General features: G+C 36.5%; 1 protein-coding gene across 1 annotated transcript; it reads right to left on the bottom strand.

Annotated features, from left to right (window-relative positions):
- Nucleotides 1-10857: 10857 nt before the first annotated feature.
- Nucleotides 10858-12737, bottom strand: LOC148791460 (caffeic acid 3-O-methyltransferase-like). Its single transcript, XM_088887243.1, has 4 exons — nucleotides 12207-12737; nucleotides 11752-12062; nucleotides 11570-11634; nucleotides 10858-11257 (listed from the first exon to the last, which is right to left on the bottom strand). Exons 1-4 carry the CDS (start codon nucleotides 12629-12631, stop codon nucleotides 10961-10963), a joined length of 1098 nt encoding a protein of 365 aa, XP_088743369.1. The 5' UTR covers nucleotides 12632-12737; the 3' UTR covers nucleotides 10858-10960.
- Nucleotides 12738-13309: the final 572 nt, after the last annotated feature.

Here is a 13309-nt window from a genome sequence, read left to right as displayed (position 1 = left end):
ATACCTGATGGGCTAATCTTGCACCTGCCCACAGTCCCTGGGTTTTTATAAGATGGCTTGGCCCAGGGACCACTTAATGTAAGTGTTGGGCCCATAGGGTCCATACGATGGACTCAAGGGGTTCATTGAGTTTTTCAGTGAATTCGGCTGGGCCTTGTGTTAAACGCCAGGCCGAACCCATGTGGCTGGTGTGTAGATCAATGCTTGGGTCCCACGCCATACAAAGAAGCCCAACTGGGCAGCAGATTGGAAGCTAATTAAACACTGAACACTTAATGGGCCAAAAGCCCATTTCGAGGTGGGCTGATATGATCACCCATCCAGGGGGCGAATTTTAGATTGAAGTTAGTAAAAGGATTGGGCTCTTAGCTCTATCCACTCTTAGAGACCAAATTCAAATCAGATTTGAATCTGGTAACCTCCTGATAAGATCAGGAGTAAGCTAACTCTATCTGGGAAAGGGATTAAGATCATCCCCTGTCCAAATACTGATTTGGATCGGCATAACTCCTAAGGAGGAGTTTTCTTAATCAAGAAGAAAGGAGGAGATATCGAACCAACTAAGAGGAAGAAATATGAGATTTCGAACCAAGCAAGATCGCAAGAGGGGTTCTTGCGATTTGAGATTAGATCTCATACTCTCCAGAAAAGAAAAACAGTTCAGCCTTTTTTTCGTTTTCTGGAGATCTCCTCCTGCCGCCGCCATCTGCAATATTGCAAGATTCGATCTTTGTAGAAAAGAAAGTCAAGAAACCAGTTCTTGACATCAGTCTTGCAAGAAAGATTGAAAGAATTCAGTGTTTAGTACATCCAGGGGATTCTTGTGAAGGATCTAGTGTGTAGGACGCACCCTGCTGGTTCTGTTCCATCCACAGCTGTGTCATCTTCAGCAGGGACAGATCTTGGAGCATTCTTTGGGCGTGAACACCGACTTTGGGAGATACTGCTTCTCCAGATCAGGTATAATCCTGCCATTTATCTTTTGGTACAGATCTGGTTTGATTAGGGTTCAAGTAGATCCTTGAATATTGTATTCTAAATTTAGGGAATATGATTCCCAGTTGGGAGAAGGTAGGAAATTTTTGAAATTCGCCCACCCATTCCGCAACCTTTATGGCGTCCATTAGATGGATCCTACCATTCTTTCAGATTGAGCTATCGAGTTGTCGAGGAACCAGCCCTAGTAGCCCAAAGATCCACTTCTTGGGGTAATCTCCTCGATCACTAGTGGGTCGACAATGGTTGGCTGGATGTAGGTCATTGGCAAGAAGGATGACAATCCAGGAGTTGAAGGGCAAAGAAAAGAACCCCCTGAAGAGGCCTAGACCGAGGAGATGATTTACTTTAATGAGGACAATCTATGAAGAATCCACCATCCCCACAATGATGCCCTAGTCATCAAGTTGATCATTGCCAATTACGGGGTAAAGCATATATTTGTTGATAATGGCAATTCAACTAATAGTTTATTTGTAGAAGCATTCAACAAAATCAAGCTGGATAGGAAGGATCTCATCCTTACCAACATACCACTAGTTGGTTTCAATGGGACATCATCGGCCCTATTGAGAGGTTTAACTAGTTGGTAACAACAAGGACCACATTGAATATGATTTCTTTAAATCACAAGTTTTTGATTGTTGACATACTATCACCCTACAACACTATTCTTAGCCGCCCTATCTTGCATGCACTTTGAGCTATGGTATCAACATACCACTTGACAATGAAGTTCCCAACCAAGCAAGCAATTGTGGTAGTGTGGGGAGACCACCTAGAGTCCCAAAAATGTTACATGTGGGCCTTGAAAGGAAAAGGAAAGTAGTTGTTGGTGGTCGACCTAGACCTCAAACCACTACTAGAGTCCAACAAAGACTGAGGACACCTTGTGGAGAGTGTTATCTCAGTTCCAATCTCAAAAGTTGTGCTTGAGAAGACAATGTAGATTGGATCATACCTCGAAGAGCCTCTAAAAAGCAAACTCACTTGAAAAGCAAAGAAATGGAACTTCACCCCATAGCAATGAAGGACCATTGACGAGGAGGTTGGGAAGCTCTTCAGTACCACATTCATTATAGAAGATAGAATACCTATGCTAGATAGCAAACATGGTGCTCATTAGGGGTGGCAACGAGCCAATATTTTCACGAGCTGCTCGAGCTCGACTCATGAAAAGCTTGGTTTGGCTCGATTTCAATCGAGCTCGAGCTCGAGCTCAAGCCCAATTCAGTGGCTCGATTAATAAACGAGCTAGACTCGAGCCTACTAGATCTTGGCTCGTGAGGCTCGTGAGCCGGATCAAATATATATAATATATATAATAATATATATAATAAAATTATATAAAATAATATATATATAATAAAAATATTATAATTATTAATGATTATAATTCTTTATTTTTAAATATAAAATAAATTTTTTATATATAATTTTTATTTTTATAAAACATAAATAAAATATATAATAAATATTTTTATAAAATATAAAACGAGCCGAGCCGAGCTGAGCTCGAGCCTGGTACTATTCATCTCGGCTCGGCTCGAATCCACCCCTAGTGCTCATTAAAAAGGCAAATAGGAAGTGGCATATGTGTATAGATTACACCGACCTAAAGAGAGCTAGCCCAAATGATAGCTTCCCCCTCCCTAGAATAGATCAGTTAGTAGACGCCACCTCGAAGTTTAAGATGTTAAGTTTCATGGATGCCTATTCCGGTTACAACTAAATCCAGATGGATCATACAAACTAAGAGAATACTACTTTTGTAATTGAAAGTGGTCTATATTGTCACAAGGTTTTGCCCTTTAGGAAATAAAATTGAAGTTTATGTTGCCGATATGGTTGAAAAAAATAGGTTTTTAAACTCCCACATTGTTGATTTAACCAACATATTTAAAGTTTTAAGAAAATATGACCTGAAGCTCAATCTTAACAAATGTGTGTTCAGCGTTACATTGAGTGAGTTCCTTGGTTATATGGTTAAACCCAACATGGAATTAAAGCCAAACCTGAGAAGATCCAAGCAATCTTGGATATGCAACCTCTGAGGTCGGTGAAGGAAGCCCAAAATCTCACTTGTTAAGTCACCACCCTCGACCGCTTTATGTCTAAGTTGACAAGGCAATACCTACCCTTTTTTCAAGAAATAAAAAAAGCCAAAGACTTCCAATGGATCAAGGAGTGCCAGCTCGCTTTTGATGAACTTTAACAGTACCGCGTCTCGTCATTGTTATTGACAAGGCCCAAGCTGGGGGATGAACTTACTGTTTTACTATCAATAAGCAATAAGGTAGTCAACTTGATACTGTCCCTAAATGTAGACAAAGTGCAATGATTTGTTTACTGCATAAGCAAGGTCATACATGTAGCCAAGAGTAGGTACCCTAACCTAGAGAAGCTTGTCTTTACATTTATAGTATCAACTCAGAAACTATAAGCCTACTTCCAAGTGTACATCATTGTCGTCTTCACTGATCAACCTCTCCACTAAGCCCTATAGAAGTCTAAAGTCTCAAGAAGAGTGACAAAGTGGGCTATCGAGCTCTACGAATACGAATAGACAAAGTGGGCTATCGAGCTCTACGAATAGACAAAGTGGGCTATCGAGCTCCACTAAGCCCTATAGGGATCAAGGCATAGGTCTTAGCATATCTTATTGTAGAATGTATGTTCAGCATGCCAGCCTTGGAACCGGATAAGCCAACAACAAGCTTGGAGGCATTCACTAGCATTAAACCTTCATTCGGTTGGGAAGAAGAACCCTAGATCCTCTATGTGGACGGCTCGTCTAATCAAAGAGAAAGCGGAGCTAGACTTATCTTGCTAAATCCAGACAAAGTGAAGTAGGAGTACACACTCAAATTTGGGTTCCAAGTGTCGAACAATGAAGTTGAATATGAAGCCCTCATCATCGATTTAATTCGAAAACTAAACCGATTAAGTGCATTTTCCAATTCGGTTTTCTCATTTCAATTCGATTTTTTTGGTTTTTCGATTTTTCATGGACACCCCTAACGACAATGGCGGCCACCACCGTTGTCCTTGCCATCATCGTTAGAAGGGGCGAATAGAAAAAGCATTGAAAAGAATGGGAGATGACTCTGATGTACTTGTGAAGAGAAGGGAATTTGTGCCACTTGATTTCCATACACCTATCTTGGTTTACACTAGGAACGATGATTTCGAAGTTTGTCTTCAACCCACTCCTCAATCCCAATGCAACGACTTGGTTTTCTTCAACAATTGGAAGCTTGAGCCATGACTTAAAGTAGAGGCTGTTGTTAAAAGAACTTTGTAGATGTTAGAGCAGAATTTCCTTTCCTTTTGATGGTTATATAAGGGAGATAGGTACGCTAATTTTTTGTTGCATACTATTATCTTTACTTCCAAGTTGTGATTAGCATTTCCCCTTCAATTATTTGTATCTTTTTTAACGTGATTGTTAATTTTTATTAATATTATTTATTAATCTTTTTATTGTGTCTAAATTTTTTTATTGTTAAAATATTTTATATTATTTATTGTTTAATATTATTTCTTATTTTTATCAATAATGTTTATTTATCTTTTAATATTATTTATTTATCATTTTATTATTTTTAAATTTTTATTTTATCATTTCTTAAAATTTCAGTTTTTTATTATTTTATGATATTTTCTATAATATTATAATATTTTAATCATTTTCATTTTTTGTTTTTTAAATAATAATTTGAAGGGTAAAAGATGAAATGCAAATTTTCCATGAATTGCTTTTATAGATTTTTTGTCTTTAACATCAAATTTATTGAACTATTAAGAGGAAAACGTTTGAATTAGAAGTGGTTTCATTTGGGCAGAAGTAGACTGCATCGGTAGTTAATATGCCTAGAAAAAATTTGCATCATAAGACTTTATTACAATTGACAAGCCTTTATCATGTTAATTTGACAATAAACCTTTAGCATGTTAATTTGCAAGGATAGTATAAGAGTGGTGAAGAAAATCAAAGCAAGGCTGGATAGTCAGGAGACCCAAAATTAGTCTCATGTAGTAAATTGGTATTAATTAAAAGCATTGATTCATTCATCCAATCAAATTTTCATGTCAACTATGTTGTACCTTTTTATATTTTCTCTCAAATAAATCCTCTTAATTCGTAGAGATTTCTGGTGAGGGTATTTGACAATGTTTTCAACTTGTCTTTGATCGGAATGGTTGAACCGTTTAAAGTGTTACTTAATCCCTTTTTCAGTTCTAGTATTTTGAAAACAAAAAGTTGACAAAATCCATTAACCCATTTGATCCCGTTACTTGATCATGAGTTATATACTATATGTATACCTAAATTTTAGATTCCATAACTTTGCACTCAATTGTCTAATTGGGTTATTTTAGTTAATGTTTTGAGATCTATACATTCTAAAGATCCTAAGTAACATAGCCTTGCTAATTTTGCTGAAAAAACCTTTTTTAACCTCAAATCCCAATTTCTAGCACTTCTTCATTTAGAAAATAAAAAATTGAAAAAAAAATAAAAGTTAAGACTAAAATAAAAAATAAGTCAGTTCAGCCATAGACCATAGTGGACTGACTTCATGCCATATCATGCTGTGTCAATGCCCATGGGTCGTGCTTGTATGGTCCATTTTGTCATGTCATGCGATACTAGCCTGTAGGCTTCAAAACCCAAGCCTGGAATGGTCCACTCTAAGAAATAGGCATCTCGGTCCAGCCATAACTATTCCGTCAGTTATGTGCAGCATGTGAAACCACACGCCACTTTAAACATTTCAAAATTCCAAAACTAGTGCCTGATGATTAATAATAATAAAATAGAGCCATTAATAACAAATAATAGATTTTGTTCACTTCTATATATACTATATTATATATTATTCCTTCTAAACCTGATGATTAATAAGAAGTCAGTTTTGTTGTTGTTGTAGTAAAATTTTACTAGTCATGGTAACCGTGGTTAACAATAGAGCTGCTCACGGTTTGCTTTAACTGAATTAGTAGCATCGGTTTTTGAAAATCCGCTAACCGAAGCCAACTGGTTAACCATTTAATAAATAAATGTATATTCATTTATAATATACATAAATATATATAATATATGAATATATATTTATTAATCGGTGGATTCAATTAATCGCCTATCTTTTATATTAATTAAAACTAAAATCAAACCGATAATCAAAGTTTTCAGCTTGATCCAGTTTTTCATGATCACCCCTAGTTAACAACATTTGACTAGAGTGTATATTTTTGAGAGTTCAAAATACTCAATTACCGCATTTAAAAGTTCAGGGTACTTATATATCGCTACCCTAAAGTTGTGTCTCTCTTTAGACATTCGTTATACCTTGAATCTTTCTCACAGTACTGATGCAGTAGAAGCAGGGGTCGAAGAGACACTCCGTCCTGGCTGTTGGTGAAAAATTTGCAGACAGGAGCCAAGTCATAACGCCTTTCAACTTGGTCATTGTCCCGTTTGACGAGAGAGCATTTAAGAACAGAATAGCTCGTCAGTAGAGACAAGACACGGTCGAGCATGGTTGCTGCATCTGGGTTTTCAGTGTGAAGGTGCAAGGCAATCTCTGAAGCCGAGAGGTACGCATCAGGGCCAGCTCTAGATATGATCTCGAACACATCTAGTTCTGTAGTGACTTTCAAGGCCATAGGAAGCACCGAAGCACTTGCCAATTGCATGGCCGCCATATACAGTTTTCTTCTTCTTTCTCTTCATTTGGGTTTCAAAGTGATTACTGATGATTAAAGCCATACTCACTGTAGAGCAGACCGAGAAAGAAAGCTACACAGTTAGAATGAAGATAATCCCTCTCTCACGGCTCACAATCTCACTATTTATGAGATATATAGAGGCTTGTCCATGATACTAATCACATGTGATGTGAACGCGTGATGTGATTTGTAGTTTGATGGCAACAACTACCACCCATTAGGTAGGCTTCTACCTAGACTTTTGTTTCTTTTTTTTTTTTTTCTTTCTTAGCAACGAAAATATCTTCTTTTTTTTCTTTGGTTAACAGAATTTCACTCCACAAGTAAGAAAACAACAGAAACACCAAAAAAGCAAATTACTTACTAGTACTACTAACTACTTCATAGCAGTGCAACTCACTCACCGATCAAATTCCATCGACACTAGGGCATTACCCTCCCTGAAATCGTTAAACCTATTGAATAATCAGTTAACGGGATCAATTCCGGTGAGTCTATCTTCTCTTAGGCTTAGCCTTTTCAATGTGTCGCACAAGAGCATGCATTGTCAAAAGACTCTTAGAATGTAAAATCATTTTGTGTGTTGAGTTTGAACAAAGAAGATATATTGAATTCGACAAAAGAGGAGAAATTGATTGGGAAGGAAGGGTCTGGGGAATGTTTATAAGGTGATTCTGGGGAACGGAAGGAGCTGGCGATAAAACACATGGAATTCAAAATCCGAGGGCCGGAAAAGCCAGAGTAGTAGAACGACAATGTTGAAGAAGAGATCAGGAAACCCATCGGAATTCGACGCAGAGGTGACGACTTATCTCTCTGCATCTCTCTGCGATCGTGTCAAATGATAGTACTGCTCACGGCTCTGGCTGCAGAGCGAGATGGTGTACTGGATCTCCGATATGAATTCGAAGGTCCAAATATCAGAAGATGTGGTGTCTAAGGTGGGAGTGTGCCGAGAAGATGTGGTAAAATAGGTATTTTAAAAAGATGATCATCTCTTTCACTTGTTCCGTTTTGGTCATAGTAGAATACTAAAAGATGCGATGTCATTGGGACACCATCATCAAGGCCCAAAGAACACAAGGTCAGGAGGGTGAAGCTGGCTTGCAAGTTAGAGAGAAAACCACAAGACCAAATACTATGTGAGGCGGAGGTCCGAGGTTTGAGGAGCTACAAGGCAGAGATGTTAGAACCATCATATCCATTATAGTTTTAGTTTGTAATTGTATTAGTTATTAATGATTCTTTTAGATGAAAGTGTAAAATGACATTTTTGACACGAATGCAATCAAACCAAATTAATAATTGAAAAAGAAAATAAGGGATTTAAGCCTATTTTTTTTTGAAGAGTAGAAACCGAACCGTTGAATGACATTGGATAGTTGTCCTTTTCCACAGTATTCAAAGTCTAAAACCATGCTAGAAGCTCCCAAAGTTCCTAGAGCAGCATCAACAGCAAATGGGTATATATGTGGCCAACCGTTAATTCATAATAGTCCTGAGGGCTTCGACAACATGACAATTATAACTCAATTAGGAAAAAGAGAAAGCTATTTTGACATTTACACAAGAAGGCTAAAGTATGGATGAGAATTTGGAAAAAAATCTTCATAAAACAACTTCCTTTCTGAGTAAAAGTTATAGAACAAATATGATTGTTCTTTGTGTTGAATCTTTCTAAGAAGTTTGTTCTTGAAGTTTCTCTCCTGCAAATCCATTTTGGTTGTAAAGATTCTACAGATGCACCTTCATCACCATCTTGCAATTTGCAAATGATTACTTAATTTTTGCAAAAAGTATTATTCCATCTTGCCTTGAAATTATAGATATTCTGTAAAAATTTGTTGGCGCCTCTGTACAATGTCCATTTTTTTCTAAATCTACGCTCAAATCAGAGTATTTAGATTTGCCTAATTCATATGAAATAAAATATCTATTGAATATAAATTCACACTCTTTTTAAGAATTTAAACCTCCACCAATGGAGATGTTTTAATTTGCAATTCTCTTAGAGATGATTTGCAGTTTTATTTCAGTCAAAAGGCATTATGGCTATTGAAGTGGAGTGGTAATAATTAAGGCATTCGTTGATATCCTCCTTGGGAAATGAGAAGTTTGCTATACCTTAGATTCTTGAAAGATCATCTTTTTCTTTTTTCCAAATTAAAAGAATGGGACCGGCTAGGTCTTTTAATTTTTGTCACACTCTAAGGGGGGGACGTTCTTTTTTTGGATTTTGAGAGTGGGAAAGTTGGTCAATGCGAATCCCCTTGATCAATAATCCCATGTTCTTTTGTCAGCTTTATGTGGGGACCCGGGAAAGTATATTTTCTTAGGTATTACTTACACAGAAAAGTGATACCCATCTCTTAGATGGGTAAATATCTTTCCCACACAAGGGGAAAGTTACCAACACTTGAATGGGACAAAAAATCTCCCTTTTAATAATTAATTTCTATGGCTAAAATGGTCATTCCCTTATTTTCCTGGGAAATAATAGAAAATAGGTAAAAGCACTTACCCGAGTAAGTGTTTTCCAAGAATAACTTACCTAGGTAATTGCATTTACCTGGGTAAGTAACTTACTAAAAAGTGAATGGGGCCTAAGAAGGAAACTGTGTTGCAAACTGCTCCACTAATAAAGGTATTGATCAACGGAACTTTTTTACCTATACCTCGATGCATCCAATTCCAAATGACAATGCAAAGCTTCTTAGAGAAGACTACCAACAACTTCTCATTCTTTGAATGGGGTAGTGCTTTTGTTTCTCTTAACCTTATGTATTAACTAGTCGGGACTCATACACTACATGGGTTTTATTTATAAGAAAAATTGATGATGGAATTCTATGACATTTCTAATTAAGTAGTACCCATCTATGTTCAATTCAAGTATTATTTATTGAGTTATGTCTAGTTTATCCAATCACAATATAAATTACGCTTTTGTGAGAATGGTCAATTTCCTATTCTCTAGATAAGTTTGTTTTCTTTTTTTTGAAAAAATTATTAGTTTTATTGGTTTAATTTATTATTATTTTTGTATTATTTTTAGGTAAAATAATATTGGAAACTTCAAAAGAAAACACCAAATCTATCAGACTGTCAATACAGGGTCAGAGTTTGTATGCCCAAAGTACTGTTGGGGTAGGTGCCAACTTGGAATTGATGCCTATTCACGGGCGGGCATTGGTGCATAGAGTGTGAGTTGTTGCCATTTTAAATATTCATACCTCTGCAGTGAAAATCAAAAATCTACATTAAGCCTGTCCATACTTTTCCGAAAAAAAAAATAAAAATAAAAAATAAAAAATAAAAAACTATTGTGATGCCAGTGACTCCAAATGGTCCACTTGCACAAGCTTAATGATAATTAATTTGTCCGTTTCTCTCAAATATTGTTTGTTTGGTCTATTTTCAAAGAAAAGACCAAGGATAGGAGATAGGTCTTCCCAAAAAGATAAGCTTTTTATTTCATCCGGAGATAGGAAGATAAGCTTATCCACGTGGTTATCATGAGAGAAGCACATTTTCAGGTGATGTTTTCAATTGATTTCCATCACTGGTGTGTTGGTGTTTCATCGTGGGTAAGAGTGTCAATTGGACTGGATTTGGTCCAATCTGATTCAGTCCAATGTGAGTCCATTATAAATAAATCAGGTCCAATCCAATCTAATGAATATTTTGGATCATTTTGGATTGGTCCAATTAATGTTTGGGCCGTTTAATAACCTGTTCAAATTTGTTTTAATTATCTAAATTTGGTCCATTTTCACTTATATTCTTATCTTTTATCAATGGATCAGATATTGGCTCAATCCAACCCAATCTAATATAAATTCATTATGGATGGACCATGTCCAACCCAATCCAATAAATACTTTGGACTGGTCTAATTCATATATCTTATTGGTCTGTCCAATCCACACAAATTGAATTTGGTTTGAATGGGTCCGATCCAAAACTGGTCCATTGACACCCCTAATCATGGGGACTCGGGAGGTAGCAGGAAATATGAACATTGTGATCATAGACATGCTTTAGGAACAAGAGAATATATGTCCAGTGTTTTTGGAATTTAGGAAAGATTATACCAGATTGAAGCATGTGTTTTTGGAAAATAAAATATGCACACCATAAAGATCAAACTGCATTTCATTCTTATTCGGATGCATAATTTAAAAAAGTCACAAACAAGTTCAAAAGTAAAAAAGAAAAAAAAAGGAACTAATTATTTGTGGAACTCCATAACCCAAGTATGGTAAGCATTGCAAACAATTTCACAACCAGCAAAGCCCGAGTCTATTGCCAAGGCCTCAAACTCCTTTTGTGTCCTCTCTTTTCCTCCAGGGCAATGAGTTAGCATGACTAAATCATGTGTGAAGGCAATATTAGAGCGGTAACTAGCTTCTGGAGCCATTGGAAGAATTGATTCAACAATGATCACTTTTCCTGACTTTGGTAGGGCTTTCCAACAGTTTCTCAAAATCTTTAAGCAATCTTCATCATTCCAGTCATGAAGTATCCACTACAAAAATCACGAAAATTAAAATATATATATATAGATATATATATATTTGGAGTCATTAAATCACAAAAGAATATATCGAAAATGTACCCTATAATATTGTGGATTTTAATTTCCTAAATACTCTCTGTCTATGTTTTATCACTTCCTTGATTTAAGGACTAATAGACATTATGACTTTCTTGATTTGTAAACTTTATTTGCTTTAAATGACTTGATACTACAAAGAGATTCATGGTGAATGTAATTCTCTTCTAGATATCGTGGGACATATCCAGTCTACCCCTCTCAAGACCTAAAAGAAGAACTAACCTTCATAAAAATGGCTTCTCCTTTGGGGACATATTCAAACATATCTCCTCCAACATGTTTCACACCTGTCCCATGGTTACAAATACTTTCTGAGTTTCTGTTAGCTGTTAGAAATTAAAGGAAGTAGAGAAGCTGGGTTTCTCTTCTAATAATTATCAAGCCAAGCCAAATAAAATTCTTACCTGGGTAGGATGGTGCTGCTTCTATCACATGAAGCAAATCAAAATTGATACCTTTGATTTGAGGATACCTAGATGTAATCATTTTTAGTGTGGTTCCATTCCCACCTCCCACGTCAACCACCTCTTTAAGACCTTCAAATCCCTTGTATGTGTCAAGAATCTTCTTCAAGACTATTGTGGTGTGACCTGACATTCCCTTATTAAAGAATTCGTTATACCTTGAATCTTTTTCGCAGTACTGAAATAAGGTCATTCCATGTTCCTTATGGAAAGGAATTCCACCTTCCAATATAGCATCTCTCAGCTGGTACCTGCAAGCAGCGATAAAGTTCAGATAGAATCTAGTGTTTTTTTTTTCTCCTGGAAATACAGAATGAATGCCACATAAGGGGTGATGTTGGTGGTGGAATTATTGTGCCCAAATCAGAGATCATAGCTCGGCAAGAAGATCATACCAGCTATCCATGAGCAACTTGTCCTGATGCAGTAGAAGCAGGGGTCGAAGAGACACTCCGTCCCGGCTGTTGGTGAAAAATTTGCAGACAGGAGCCAAGCCATAACGCCTTTCAACTTGGTCATTGTCCCGTTTGACGAGAGAGCATTTAAGAACAGAGTAGCTCGTCAGTAGAGACAAGACACGGTCGAGCATGGTTGCTGCATCTGGGTTTTCAGTGTGAAGGTGCAAGGCAATCTCTGAAGCCGAGAGGTACGCATCAGGGCCAGCTCTAGATATGATCTCGAACACATCTAGTTCTGTAGTGACTTTCAAGGCCATAGGAAGCACTGAAGCACTTGCCAATTGCATGGCCGCCAATATACAGTTTTCTTCTTCTTTCTCTTCACTTGGGGTTTCAAAGTGATTACTGATGATTAAAGCCATACTCACTGTAGAGCAGAATTAGAAAGAAAGCTACACAGTTAGAATAAAGATAATCCCTCTCTCACGGCCTACAATCTCACTGTTTATGAAATATATAGAGGCTCGTCCATGATGCTAATGACATGTGATATGAATGCTTGATGTGATTTGTAGTTTGATGGCCAGGTACCTATACTTTTGTTTCTTTTTTTTTTCTTTCTTAGCAACGAAAATATCTTCTTTTTTTTCTTTGGTTAACAAAATTTCACTCCACAAGTAAGAAAACAACAAAGCAAATACATGTGATGTGATTGCGTGATGTGATTTGTCGTTTGATGGCAACCACTACCAGCCATTAGGTAGGCTTCTACCTATATTTTTGTTTTCTTTTATTCTTTGTTAGCAACGAAAATATTTATTTTTTTTTGATTAACAGAATTTCACTCCACGAGTAAGAAAACAATAGAACAAAGAGGAGAAACACCAAAAAAAATAAATTACATACTACTACTACTAACTACTTTGGCTCAATTTGAAAAGAGTACAAATACAATTACGTAGTGTATATATTTATAAAATACCAGATTTTGTACTCTACATTTATATTTGTATTTGTATTCTTTTCAAACTGAGCTTTAGGCTGCTTTTAGTTGTAATACAAAATTGTTTGCACCAGTATAATAATGCATGAGAGTACAA

This window comes from Nelumbo nucifera, chromosome 5 (genome assembly GCF_055504915.1).
Source record: "Nelumbo nucifera cultivar China Antique chromosome 5, China Antique-T2T, whole genome shotgun sequence".
Taxonomy (NCBI): Eukaryota; Viridiplantae; Streptophyta; class Magnoliopsida; order Proteales; family Nelumbonaceae; genus Nelumbo; species Nelumbo nucifera.
Note: the sequence above shows the minus strand (reverse complement) of the source record. Positions and strands in the feature narration are given on the sequence as shown.

Bases quoted from the DNA above. Each gene is read 5' to 3' on its own strand.
- LOC148791460 (XM_088887243.1), bottom strand. From the start codon at position 12,631: ATGGCTTTAATCATCAGTAATCACTTTGAAACCCCAAGTGAAGAGAAA. The intron at 11,635-11,751 runs GTAAGAATTTTA...ACCATGGGACAG, and splicing joins AGCAGCACCATCCTACCCAG to GTGTGAAACATGTTGGAGGA. The intron at 11,258-11,569 runs GTTAGTTCTTCT...TGATTTTTGTAG, and splicing joins GAGAAGCCATTTTTATGAAG to TGGATACTTCATGACTGGAA.